Source organism: Canis lupus, chromosome X (assembly GCF_011100685.1).
Source record: "Canis lupus familiaris isolate Mischka breed German Shepherd chromosome X, alternate assembly UU_Cfam_GSD_1.0, whole genome shotgun sequence".
Taxonomy (NCBI): domain Eukaryota; kingdom Metazoa; phylum Chordata; class Mammalia; order Carnivora; family Canidae; genus Canis; species Canis lupus.
In genome coordinates this window covers 52,902,632-52,917,163 of record NC_049260.1, presented here as the reverse complement: position 1 = coordinate 52,917,163, position 14,532 = coordinate 52,902,632, and the positions used below count along the sequence as shown (strand labels likewise).

Below are 14,532 nucleotides of genomic sequence, written 5' to 3'. Positions count from 1 at the left end.
ATTAGTTAACTATCAAAGATGCGTGAGCAAACCTACACTGCTGGATTGAGTACCATCTCTAATCCGCTAAATACCCTATCTAGTGTTAATTGGGATCCATGCAGTAGGAACCTGGTTAGCTAAACTCATTAATGTGTTTAGAATGTCACTTATTATGCTGGGGATTCTACACTGAGATAGCAGGTAGGAACTTTACTCTTAGAGAGCTTATGAAATGGATTCAGTGATCAGAAGGGGGAATAAAGATCATGTTTAATTAAAAGGGCTTTTTTGAGTAGTTGCTAGACTTGTAAGGAATTTAAGCATAAAACAAAATGAAGAAAGAAGAGTCAAGCTTCAGTGAGATCTTTTCTCTAGCTCTGTGTTCTGGCAGAAAGTAGTATAATAACCACTGAATATCCAAGAGAAGAAATGGCTCAGAGTATATATTTGTGTTGTAGGAGACTGGGAGCAATATTGCCAATATGATCAAGGGAAAACCATGGCCTCTAATTTCAGTGAATCATGTACTAGTTTTCTAGACAGAGACAGGGCCAAACATTCAAAAAGCAGTGGCCTTATGGACTCTGTGTGAGAAGTTGCTGGCACACCTGATTATATAAGAAAATCCACTTTGGAACGTAAAAGCTGGCAACTGTGCCATCCTTGGGTTGCCTGTGTATGCAAGGGCTCAGCTGAATCTCCATATAGAGGTTTGACACGCACTACTCTCCTTTGAAATGGCATGCTCACTTATTTAAAGGCAAACTCTTCAATGTGTTCCAGGTAACCTTTTTTTGTGTGTTACCTTTGTGAAAGTGGAAATAGTTTTTCTAATTATCTATTGCTGCCTAACAACCTACTCCAAAATATAGTGGCTTAAACTAAAACGATTTAATTTTATCTCATTATGTCATGGGTCAGGAATTTGGGGAGGAGTCAGCTGGATGATTCTTCTGCTTCATGTGGTAGTAGTATTCACCTGGGAGGTGAGTTGATGTGGAGAGTCCAAAGCAGCTTTGCTCACCTATCAGGCACCTCTATGGAATGGCTGGAAGGCTGGGCTCAGCTGGACTTGACCAGAATGTATATATTTAGCCTCTCTAGGTTGGTAGTCTCAGGGTAGTCCAACTTCTTATAGAGTGGCTTAGGCATCCCCAGGGGGAGTGTTCCAAGAGAACCAGGTTGAAGTTGCTGGCCTTTTATAACATAGTCTGAGAAGTCACATAGTATCATTTCTATAATATTCTATGTTCAAAGAAGTAATAAACCCACTCATATTAAAGGCAGAGGGGACAGAGACCTCACCTCTCAATGGCGGGAGTGTCAGTGAATTTATGGCCATGTTTTAAAATTTCCACAAAAGGAGAGAAGAAAAATAACTCTATACTAGAACTATGACACTAATGACATAATTTGTTTCTAGGTAGGTACACCAAGTTGATATCGCATAATTCACAGTCCATAGAACTGTAGAGTCTGTTGGGCAAGAGAGATGGGCTAGTACTTTTAATAGAATTATTGTTTTCCATCAAGGAGAATCACTGGTGTCCTTATTTTGGATACTAGGGCTTCTGATAGTTTTGGTTGGATAAGAGTTTGGTCATTTAGTTTTACTCTGGATCACGTCTGGACACAAAACAGGAGACCCAAATTGCCTGCAGGACACAGATAAAAAATATGTACTAATGCCCCAACTTGCCGTGGTAGTTTAAAAACTGATTCTTAATCTGGAGAATACAGGACTTGTCAAAACTAGCTTTCTACTCTTTTTTCTACTTTTGTTATGAAGATCTATCTTGTCTTACTGACACTTTATGTCTCATTTGACAAGGAAGGCAGTTCTTTATTTCCCTGTCTTATATCAAAATTAATGCAACAGATCCTAAAATCTAGCCCTTTAGACGTATTCTCTTAGTTCTTCCATTACTATACAGCTGATTCACACCACTGAAGAAAACAAACCCCACTTATTGCTTTGGACAGGTGTAATCTTTCAAGAGGTTTATATGAACACAAGCTTTATATATTTCTGAGCAAGGGGTCAAGTTTGCAAATAGTGTTTTTATATATCTAGAACCATAACAATGTCAATATTTTTCATTCTTGGGCAGGCTGTTTTTATCAGCTTCAGAGCAAATGTAGGTAATTTGAAGGCTTGATTCAGTGTTCTCTGTGATGCTGCAATATACTCTAAGTTCTGAAGAAAATGTTTTGATTTTATGACACACCCTGGCAGGACTGGACAGAATTTATCCTGGAATTTATCCTGATGCCATTACTGCTAACTCATTTGCCTCTCATAAAATGGTTTGCACTTGGCACAATTGGTATTTTCATTCATTTTCCATTCTTTTTTTCTTTTCCACATATACTTCAGCCCCCCTGTATCTGTTTCTGGACATAACTATAGATATTTATCAATTAGAAACTCAGATCAGACTACCAGTAAGTTACAAAGAAATGCCCCTAATGTTCCTTCTCTCATTTCCTCTCAAAACATTTGATCTTAAGAGACCAATATGGGAAAAAAAGACAGTAACAACAATGAAAAAAACAACGCAAATCAATTTACATTTTGCAGGTTGATATATTACAGGGTAATGCCTTAGTAACAAGGAAACTTGAATCTGATCCTTTCTAATCTGAAAGTTGTTTTGTGTGTTCTTTCTTTTTTTTTCCTAGGTACACAATGCTAGTGATTTGCTGATTAAACCCCTGGAAAATTTTCGGAAGGAGCAAATAGGCTTCACCAAGGTACATTTTCTTCAACTATATATTTTTTAATAGCAGTTGAGTAGTTTGGGCTACCACTCTTCACTCTTCAGGGGTGAGGAGGATTCATATATATAAGAAAATTCATTTTAAACAGTAAGAAAATCTGCAATTGGCTCCTAGCTGTGTTTCCAACTAGCCATGCAACTGTGGATAAGTCTCTTCTCTTTTTGGAGCTTCACTTTCTCCATCTGGAAAATGAGCTTGATAATAATAGGCATTATTCAAAGGGTACTTATTATATGCTTGCCAAACACTGGGCTACTTGCTTTACATTCATTCTCTAATCACAACAATTGTGTGAGGTTCTAATATTACCTACATCTTACAATGAGGCAGCTGAGGTTTGGGAAAGATAAAAAACCTGACCAAAGTTAAATTGACAATAGTCAGGATTTAGTCTTTAGGGTTTTTTTTTAGCTTCAAGTCCCACATTCTTTCCATTAAGCCATACTATGTAGATATTTGCTGTCCAATATGGTAGCCCATAGCTGTATAAATAAAATAAAATTAACAATGCAATTCCTTATTCATACTAGTTAGATTTCAAGTGCTTGGTACCCACATGTCATTAGTAGTTACTGTGTTGGATTGCACAGACATAGAACATTTCCATCATTGTAGAAATTTCTACTGGACAGCACTGTGCCAGATAATCTCAGATTATTTCTAGCTTGAAAACCCATGGATCTGATTTCTCATTGTCTCATAAAGAGGTATGAAAAATTGTCAGATTTATTATTTTCAGCTAGGTATATACCTATTTTGTGAATTCCAATATGTATGAACATGTAACCTAGATGGTCTTCAAGAACTAAATGTAGCATCTTGACCAAGCATCTGAACCTAAAAAGGACTAAGAACATACCATCTGGTTATTATCTGGAATGTTGTGACAAGAATTTTGGATTAAAGATAGCAAGTTCAGAGAGGAAAGAAGAGACTAGTGGATATCGCTGCTGGATAACATCAGTCAGTTTGACTTGGGCATTATTTGAGTGACTGACATTCAGGTTAAATAACTTATCTGGATAGCACAGCAATTCTGGATTCCACTTGGTATATCTGCAATCTCGTTAACATAAGTACTTAATTGTGAAATTATATAATTGAAGGAGAGAAGAACCTTTAAAATCACAAATGTGTTATGAAAATAGTTAAGTAAGATGACAGTTGTTATGTAACAGTGAATAAATATTATGAAGAATGAAATGTGATGAAAATCATCACACTTAGTCTACTTTCACTCCTGGATGAGATTAGGAAAAAGGAATGTAAGAATATGCTGCAGTGGTTGACCTTATGTCATCTGAAGGAAAGGAAACAAATTTCTACTGTATATTCCCTATGTCCCAGGCCTGTGCTGAAGATTTTATGTATGTTGTCTTCCTTAATTCCTACAGCAAACTTATAAGGTGGGATGTGTAATACCCATTAGCTCAATGAAGAAACTGAGACACAGAAAGGTTACATTTCTATATTCCTATCAGTCTTCCTTTCTTCTGCTTCTTTACAAGTAGGGTTAACTTGCACACCTAAAAGGAGAGTGACCAACTCTTAGTGTGAGTGCTATTTTCAAGAAACTATCTAGAATTATCTTAGTAGTAAAATTTAGGATAATGGAAAGAGCAGTGAACTAAGGATGAGAAAATACAGCTTCTGGTCTACCCCTGTGTGTTTTCAAATTATTACATCTCAGTTCATGCACTTCTCAATACTTGTTCTATGAAAATGGACAGAATTCATTTAGGTATCTCTTCTTTCCAATGATGAATCTGTTAAACTTCTCAGTATAAAGGGTACTAGAGGGATGTTGTAGAGAGAAGGGTCTCTCCTAAAGTTTCCAACTACTGCAAAGTGGAGGTCAATAGAGAGGGAGTGAGCTATATGTTGGGGCTCTGACCCAGCCACACATCCAGAATACATGGACTCTCAGTGCCTTTGAAGCCTCTGCCTGGCTTGGTGATAACTTATCTGCAGGTCTCCCGATTTACGTCTTTCCCTGAAGGCCTCCCCAATCATGCTGTCCCCCAGCTCCACTCTGTAGGCCCTGCACCTATCCTACCTGCTTACTGAAGGTTTATAACAGAGCTGCTGCTCCCTGTTTCCTCTGCTAGCCCCCAAACAGCCTGCTTGCTCCCTAGAAGTTTCCTACTGAGGCAGCTTAATCCTGCAAGGCTTATAAGCAACCTAAAATGTTCCCATTCTCTCTGTATTCCTACTCCACTGGTTGTTAATTGCTCACCACCTGCACTCTGGAGAATTTCCTCCTGCTTACCTAGTGACTCTAGGCCACCATGCCAAACCAATTTACGCTAACTTCTCTGCTTAAATTATACCTTTTCCAATGAATTTGGAGCCCCTTCCAAATTTGCCCTTCCTTGGGTGCCTTCCCTCAGCCTCAGGGTACTGTAAAGAGTTTCCTTACGTATTATAGTTAATATTTTTAGTTTAATAAGCTTGTTGTTTAATAATTCTATATAGTGGATTTTATCTTTTGGTTGGGCCCAGACTAATAAGCCCAGCACTGCTGCTAGTTGTCTCTGTGACTTACCTGGTAGTGGTATATGCTTTACTAGGCCCTTACAAATATAGATATATGTTCTCATTTGAAGCTTGTATAGTAGAACTTACCCCATTTTTACAGATGATGACACTAAGGTTCATTGAGGTGTAGTGTCTAAAGTCACTCAACCAGGAAGTGACAGAGCTTGGATTTTAATTCATTTCTCTTGATTGTAAGTATGAGGCTAATTTCTCCTTATGAGAGATAACACTTCTCTCTGGGCCTCAGTTTTCTCATGGAAACTGAGAAAACAATGGACAAATAATTATTCTGTGTGAGATTCTAAGGGCAATTAAATGTGTACCTATTCAGTAGTAGAAACTGAGTAGTCAGAATTTACTGTGCTATAAATGTAAAATATGTGCTAGATTTTGAAGATAGTGTGAAAAAATGTAAAATATCTCATTAATATTTTATATTGATCACATGTTGAAATGGTACTGTTTCGTATATACTGGATGAAATAAAATATATTAAAACTAATTTCACCTGTTTCTTTTTCCTTTTCTTAATATGATTACTAGAAAGGTAAAAATTATAGATATGGCTTGCATTAAATTTCTATTTGGTAGCACCGAACTAGACAAAGTAATTACAGTTGAAATATTTATTTAAAAACTAGAAATTTATACTCCTGGATTTCTTTTATCCATTTTACTCATCCCCCTAACCAGCTCCCCTCTGGCAACCAATAATAGTTTGTTCTTTGTATTTAAGTCTCTCTTTTGGTTGGTTGCTTGGTTTCTTTGTTTGATCATTTGCTCTTTATTTGTTTTGTTTTTTTGTTTTCTGGGTTTTTTTTTAAAGATTTTATTTATTCATGAGAAACACACATAGAGAGGCAGAGACATAATCAGAGGGATAAGCAGGCTCCTTGCAGGGAGCCCGATGCAGAACTCAATCCCAGAACCCCGGGATCACGCCCTGAGCTGAAGGCATATGCTCAGCCAGTGAGCCACCCAGGCGTCCCTGTTTTGTTTTTTAGATTGCACATATAAGTGAAATTGTATGATATTGTCTTTGACTGACTTATTGCACTTAGCATAATACTCTCTATGTCCATCCATGGTGTCACAAATGGCAAGATCTCATTCTTTCTTATTGCTAAGTAACATGTATCATATCTTATTTACCCATTCATTTAGCAAAGAACAGTTGGGTTGCTTTCATATCTTGGTTATTATTAATAATGCTACTGTAAACATAGTGGTGCATATATCTTCTTGAATTAGTGCTTTTTCCTTTGGGTAAACACCCAGCAGTGAGATACCTGGATCATATGGTATTTCTATTTTTGATTTTTTGATGAACCTCCATACTGTTTTACAGTGGCTATACTAGCCTGCATTCCCAGCAACAGTGCAAGAGAGTTCCCCTTTCTTTCTCTGCATCCTTGCCAACACCTGTTGTTTCTTGTCTTGCTGATTTTACCCATCTGACAAGTGTGAAGTGGTATCTCATCATGGTTTTTATTTGTATGTCCCTGATGCTAAGTGATGTTGAGCATCTTTTGATGTGACTATTGGCCATCTTTATGTCTTCTTTGGAAAAATATCTCCTCAGGTCCTCTGTCCATTTTTTAATTGGATATTTGTTTGTTGATATTGAGTTGTACAAGTTCTGCATATATTTTGAATACTAACTCCTTATCAGATATACCCTTTGTACATATCTTCTCCCATTCAGTTGGTTGCCTTTTCATTTTGTTGATAGTTTCCTTTGCTGTGCAAAGTTTATTTTGATATAGTCCCAATAGTTTAACTTTGCTTTTGTTTCCCTTGCCCAAGGTGACACATGGAGAAAAATGTTGCTATAGATGATGTCAAAGAGGTTACTGCCTATGTTGACTTCTAGGAGGTTTTTAGTTTCAGGCCTCATATTTAGTTCCAAGTAATTACTTTTGGTAGGGAGCTTCTACCACTTCATGAATTCTCTGGATTAAAAATCAACAGTAAGGCAGCATTTGAAGAAAGTTCATATACATATAGATATAGAATTAATTAAATTAGTTAACTTATATAAAATTATTTGAATAGCACCTGGCATGTAATACATGTTAGTATTTTCTGTTGTTGTTATCATCCTCCTCATCCCTATCCCCCTCACCATTATCATTGTTATTGGCAGCAAAATAGAATAGAACACTCTCCATGAAATTGTCCAGTTCGTGATGATCTTACTCTGATTAAAAAATCACAAGAAGAGAAGTTAATGAGTGAGGCAGGAAAAGAAAGATAGGGGCAATGAATGTTTTCCACATAACTACTGGTATATGTAGAGGTTTCATGTCACTAGATCTCCAGATTTGTGTCTCTGGCTCTGCGGCATGTGGGAGATGCCTTTTTGTCATAGAAAGTCTAAGAAAAAAAGGAGGAGGCAAATAATAGAGAGTGCTGGGAACTAAGACGGGACATATTTGGAATAAACTCATATTATTGTTCAAAGAGGATTAACCTCTTGAAATGATGCTGATGATACTACCTCTTGAAATAATGTTTTATGTGAAATCTGTGGAAAGGTGATAGGGCATGCATGGAGGGAAATGATATGTAATAAATCAAATGATACTCTTCATCTGTGGCTCTTGTAATAGATTTCGAGCTATTGGTTAGGATTTTGTTGGGTAGTGCAAATTACTCTGTTTGCAAAGTCCATTTGCAGGCCAGTGAACGCTGTTGTCAGTTCAACTTGGCTGATTGAATTCTAGTGGACAGGCTTTTTCAATAATCAGAATCTCAAAACACCATTTTATAACTGAGACATTTCACAAAGACAATAGTTTCTCTATTTGATTAGCCATTCTGTGATGCCTTGGGCACTAGCTTTTGCTATACAATAGCTTCTAAATGCCTCGATGGTTGGCTTCCCAAACATGGAATCATGGGCCAGATGATTTCACAGGTATCATCTCCATCAGAGGATTTTTTTTTCCCCAGGGGAAACTCTGCTGGTATGGCTCCTAACTCCCTACCTACTGGGGAGACCCCTAGATGATACACAGGTATCATCTCCATCAGAAGATTTTCTCATATTTTTTGGATCTTGTCAGAATTGCCCACAGTATTATGTTTTCAGTTCTTTTTCAAGGATGCTCTTGCCAAACTTCTGATACAGCAGTTTCTCTTGGATCTGTTTTATATAGTGAACTTTTGGGGCAATATTTTTTTTGAGAATAGGATTCTCTTGGCTAAAAAGTTTGCAAACTACCTCTTTATGCTAAAACTTGATTGGTCTCCCTTTTCCAATTAAATAGGATATGTCTTCTAATCTCAGTATGACAGTTAGGATACTTAATTAGATGGATGTGTTTTCTTCAAATTTTAGTGTGTAATTTCCAATGTAATCAAACTAATCCCATTTTACAACCCTTAAATTTTGAGAAAAAAGTATTTTTTTCCACTGTGAAAATTGAACTTACATACAACACACACACATGCACAATAATTTAAAATAAAATAATATAATAAGATCTATTAAAAACTCAATAGTCTTCATTCTTTCCCTACTCCTCAAAGTTATACAATTTTAACCATTTGTATTCTTTTGGTGGTTATTTTCATATTGTAAAAATATATGCTTTTGGGCTGCCTGGGTGGCTTAGTTATTCAATCATCTGCCTTCAGCTGGGGTCATGATCCCAGAACTCTAGGTCAGGCTCCCTGGTCGGTGGGAAGCCTGCTTCTTCAGCTCCTTCCCATTCGTACTCTCTCTTTCTCATAAATAAATAAATACATACATACATACATACATACCTTCAAAATATGCTTATATTGCTATTGCATTATCTACTTGAGAAATTATGTTTTGTCTCACTATAAATAGAGTAGATCATTGCTCACACCTCTCTCTTTCCCTCTTCTTCTGTTGCTGGGCAGACTGGGGAGATCCCCAGACCCTAAGGCCTCCTCCCAACCCATCTATCTCTGTGTTGTTGCCAGAGGCTCTTAGTTTTATCACAAGAAAGAATTCAAGAATGGACCAGACACTGTGGTTTAGTGGTACAAGTGGAAAAGTTATTAAGTTGATAGTATACTCTTGATATCTGAGAGCTGGTGAGCTTGAGTAAGAACTGCACCTAGCGTTTGGGTCTTTATCTTTTATTGACAGTTATTAACTAAGGTGTAGAATATTTATTATTTGTGGGGAGGATTTCTTTGGGAGCAGGATTTCAGGCCTTTTCTCCCTTACTTCTTCAGTGTCTCTGGCCTTCTTTGTCTAGGCCCTGTCTGCTTTGATCTGGCTTCCTGTGAGTTTGTTTTTGGAGTACTGCCGAGACAAGTCTATAACATTCCTGTTAATGAGCCATGGCTTCCACTTTACAGGCCTCCAGACATCCTGTTAAAGCCTGTCTATTCTAACACTTCTAATTTTTGATAACTATAACATCCTTTTAATTCTTCTGTTGCTTACCTCTGTTACTTTAAATAATATACTTAACCCCTATTTCTTACTCCCTCATCTTTTGACTGTGGTTTTGTAAGATGGAGATATTAACACTTCTGTCTTCCTTTACTACTTTTAAACTCTCAACTCCTGTTGGTAACATTATAATTCTAGTCTGGAACCTTAATTAAATCTTGTTGCTGGTTATTATTAAGCTCATTTTATAGTGGCAAATGCAAGTGAGAAATCCAGGATTTGAACTCAAGTTTCTTGGCTCTGAGTCTATGAATTTTCACATTTCTTATATTAAGAAATTAATAAAGTATTAATTTCTGGTGGCTAGGATAGATTGAGGATGATCTTCTTTATCTCTTTCTCCTAACTTCTTATCTACTAGGTTTAGAGGTTTTTTTAGTCTACCTACTCTAGAATCCTGTTTGGTTAATTCCTTCTATTCCTCTCACCTCTCAAAAGTCCCTGCACATGCAAATTTTGTGAGTATTTTCCCATGTCTGTATTTTAGCTATCAGTTGACTAGCAGAACCCTTCCTACCACTATTCCCCTTCTCACCACCATTCAACTTCCCCCCAATCCCCTGCACCAAGTTCAAGGAAGGATGAATAAAACTCAGTCCAGTTCTGTTCATAATGGGTCTTTCATACTGCATTGTAGAATGCTGGGCTGTCCATTGGAGATGGCAGAATAAAGACTTAGTCATCCCCCATAGACACATGACAGAGAAAGTATTTGTACCCTTTGATTCATATTTTTTGGGTCTTGTCAGAATTGCCCACAGTATTATGTTTTCAGTTCTTTTTCAAGGATGCTCTTGCCAAAGAACAGTCACTGAATTGAGCCTTTGTGTAGTCTCTGGTGAGAATAAGGGCCAAATTGCCTAAGACATCTGAATCTGCATTTAACCCACTTTTTGGAGACTTGGAGCTTGTGTACAGCTATGATATAGTGTGTTCTCACCCAACAGATGTCAGGCAAATAAGCATTGTCAGTAATGTATGAGGTTGACAGTCTTGTTGTTTCTTCTCCATGAACAGAGATCATAGAAAGAACTTTAGGAAAAGGGCTTGTTCTGGAGGTAAATGATGTTGAAAAAATAAAGAAGATGGAATAAAATGCAACCTCATAGTTAGAGTATGTGAGGCTGAGTCTATTAGTCTGGCCTGGATTCCAAATATGACTGTATACCCTGGGACAGAAAGGACGGAAGCAGGAGCAAATAACCTTCAAAAGCTATAAACAGTTTGAATGTGAGATCCCCTTATCCCTTGTTTAGTCTCAGTGGCCCCATAATGTATTAGCAGAATGAGTCAAGTATTCAACATGCTCAAGAGCTAAGCTGTGTTTAAAAAAAAAGTGCTAACCTGTGTGACAGTAATACATAAATGATTTTCAAGCCAAAATCAAATATTTTACATGCTTTATAATAATAATCACCACATAATAGGTACTTGTTCTGTTATCTCAGTTAAGCGTTATTATCCACACCCTACAGATGAGGAAGCCGAGACCCATAATGGCCAAATTACTTGTCCAAGGACAGAAAGTCATTGACAGAAGCAAACTTCAATCAGATATTTGTAACTCCAGAAATTGTACTCTTTGCATTTCATGTGCTCTGAACCCAGTTTTGTGGGGTTGCTATAAAAAAATTTATAAAGATAGATTAATAATGCCTACTGACAATCTAATGGGTAAATACATTGTGACAAACTCACAATATTTTATAGTAAGCAGAATGAATGAACCAGACCTGTTGTATACAACATGGATGAATCTGACAAATATAAGATCAAGGAGGGAAAAGCTGATCACAAAAGATTACCTGCTATATGTACATATTTGTATAAAGTCCAAAAACAGGCAAAAATAAGTAATGGTGTTCGAGGTAACCAGAATACTGGTTACCCAAGAGTGGGGATATTAGTGATAAAATCAGGCACAATGGTGCGTTTAAAGGTGTTGACAATATTTTGCCTTTTTATATGAGTGCTGATTACACAAGTGTGTTCAGTTTGTGAATATTTATTGAGAATTGTGCAGTATTTTTCAGATTATATGTTACAATTTTTTGTTAAGTTTTATATTTTAATTCTAGTATACTAGAACATATAGAGTTGTATTAGTTTCTGGTGTAAAATATAGTGACTCAACAATTCCATAGGTCACCCAGTGCTCATCATGACAAGTACACTCCTTAATTCCCATCACTTATTTACTATATTGCTCCCTCCCTTCTGGTAACCATCTATTAGTTCTCTATAAATAAGAGTCTGTTTCTTGCTTTCTCTCTATCTCTTTTTTCCATTTGCTTATTTCGTTTCCTATATTCCACATATGAGTGAATGAAATCATATGGTATTTGTCTTTCTCTGACTGACTTATTTCACTTACCATTATACTCTAGTTCCATTCATGTTTTCACAAATAGAAAGATTCCATTCCTCTTTATGGCTAAATAATATTCCTCTGTGTGTGTGTGTGTGTGTGTGTGTGTGTGAACACTACACCTTCTTTATTCATTCATCACTCGACAGACACTTGGGCTCTTTCCATAATTTGGCTATTGTAGATAATGGTACTATAAACATTGGGGTGCATGTATCCCTTTGAATTAGTATTTTTGTATTCTTTGGGTAAATACCTGGTAGTGCAATTGCTGGATTATAGGATAGTTCTATTTTTAACTTTTTGAGGAACTGCTGTGCTGTTTTCTACAGTGGCTCTACCCCTTTGCAATTTCATTAATAGTGCAAGAGGGTTCCCCTTTTTCTGCATCCTTGACAACACCTGTTGTTTCTTGTGTTGTCAATTTTAGCCATTTTGACAGGTGTGAGGGGATATCTCATTGTGGTTTTGATTCACATTTCCCTGATGATGAAAGATGTTGAATATCTTTTCATAAGTCTGTTGGCCATCATGAAGTCTTCTCTGCAGAAATGTTTATGTTTTCTGCCTGATTTTTAAATTGAATTATTTGGTTTTTGGGTGCTGAGGTATATAAGTTCTTTATCTATTTTAGATACTAACCCTTTATTGGATATGTCATTTGCAAATATCTTCTAGCGTTCAGTAGGTTGCCTTTTAGTTTTGTTGACCATTTCTTTCGCTGTACATAATCTTTTTATTTTTGATGTAGTCCCAATAGTTTATCTTTGCTTTTATTTCCCTTGCCTTATGAGAAATAACTAGAAAATATTGATATGGCTGATGTCAGAAAAATTACCGCCTGTGCTTTCTTCTAGGATTTTTATGGTGTTAGGTCTCAAATTTAGGTGTTTAATCCATTTGAGTTTATTTTTATATATGGTGAAAGAAAATGGTCCAGTTTCATTCTTTTGCATGTTGCTGTTCAGTTTTCCCAGCCCCATTTCTTGAAGAAACTGCATTTTTTCCCATTTTATATCCATTCCTCTTTTGTTGATGGTTAATTGACCATATAATTGTGGGTATATGTCTGGGTTTTCTCTTCTGTTCATTTGACCTATGTGTCTATTTTTATGCCAGTACCATAATGTTTTTTTAAAGATTTTATTTATTTATTCACAAGAGACACAGAGACAGAGAGAGGCAGAGACACAGGCAGAGGGAGAAGCAGGCTCCATGCAGGGAGCCTGACGTGGGACTCGATCCCTGGTCTCCAGGATCACATGCTGGGCTGAAGGCGGCGCTAAACCGCTGAGCCACCAGGACTGCCCAGTACCATGTTTTAATTGCTGCAGCTTTGTAATATAACTTGAAGTCTAGAATTGTAATAATTCTACTTTTGTTTTTTGTTTGGCTGTTAGCTGTTTTCTGTTTGGCTGTTGCTTTGGCTGTTTGGGATCTTTTGTGGTTACATACAAATTTTAGGATTGTTCTCTCTACTTATGTGAAAAATGCTATTGGTATTTTTTAATGATTTATTTATTCAATAGAGTGAGAGAACAAAAGCACACAAGTAGGGGAATGGGCAGAGAGAGGGGGGAAAAAGCAGACTCCTCACTGAGCATGGAGACCCAATGCAGGCCTTGATTTCTTGACCCTGAGATCATGACCTGAGCCAAAACAAAGAGTCACAAACTTAACTGACTGAGCCACCCAGTGTTAGTATTGTGATTAAATCTGTAGATTGTTTTGGGTAGTAGAGACATTTTAACAATATTTATTCTTTTACCCTCTGTGAACGCGGAATGTCTTTCCATTTCTTTGTGTTTCTTCAATTTCTTTCATCAGTCTTTTAGAGTTTTCAGAGTATAGCTTATTTTTACCTCTATTGTTAAGTTTTCTTAATTTTACTTTCTGCTGCTTTATTATTAGTGTCTACGAATGCAACAGATTTCTGTACATTGATTTTGTATCCTGCAACTTTACAGAATTCATTAATTAGTTTTAGTAATTTTTTGTGGATTCCTAAGGGATTTCTATATATATAGTATCATATTATCAGCAAATACTGACATGTTTACTTCTTCCTTAAAAATTTGAATACATTTTATTTTATTTCATTTTATTTTATTAATTAATTAATTTATTTTATATTTTATTTTATTTTACTTTACTTTTTACTTTACTTATTTTATTTTATTTTATTTTATTTTATTTTATTTTATTTTATTATTTATTTCTTTTATTGTCTCATTGCTGGGGCTAGGACTTCCAGTATTTTGTTGAGTAAAAGTGATGAGAGTGGACATCCTTGACTTGTTCATGATCTTAGGGGAAAAGTTATGAGGTTTTTCCAGTTGACTATAAGGTCCACTGTGGGGTTTTCATATAGGGCCTTCATTATGTTGAGGTATGTTCCCTATAAAACTACTTTGTTGAACTTTTT

General features: G+C 36.3%; 1 protein-coding gene across 5 annotated transcripts in view; it reads left to right on the top strand.

Moving 5' to 3' along the window:
* The window catches only part of OPHN1 (oligophrenin 1), a 526,295-nt gene that overhangs the window by 252,962 nt on the left and 258,801 nt on the right, over positions 1 to 14,532 (top strand). For all 5 annotated transcript variants that reach the window (XM_038587601.1, XM_038587598.1, XM_038587599.1 and 2 more), the window contains one exon: positions 2,665 to 2,736. In XM_038587601.1, coding sequence (XP_038443529.1) covers positions 2,665 to 2,736 — 72 coding nt within the window. The remainder of the gene's footprint in view (positions 1 to 2,664; positions 2,737 to 14,532) is intronic.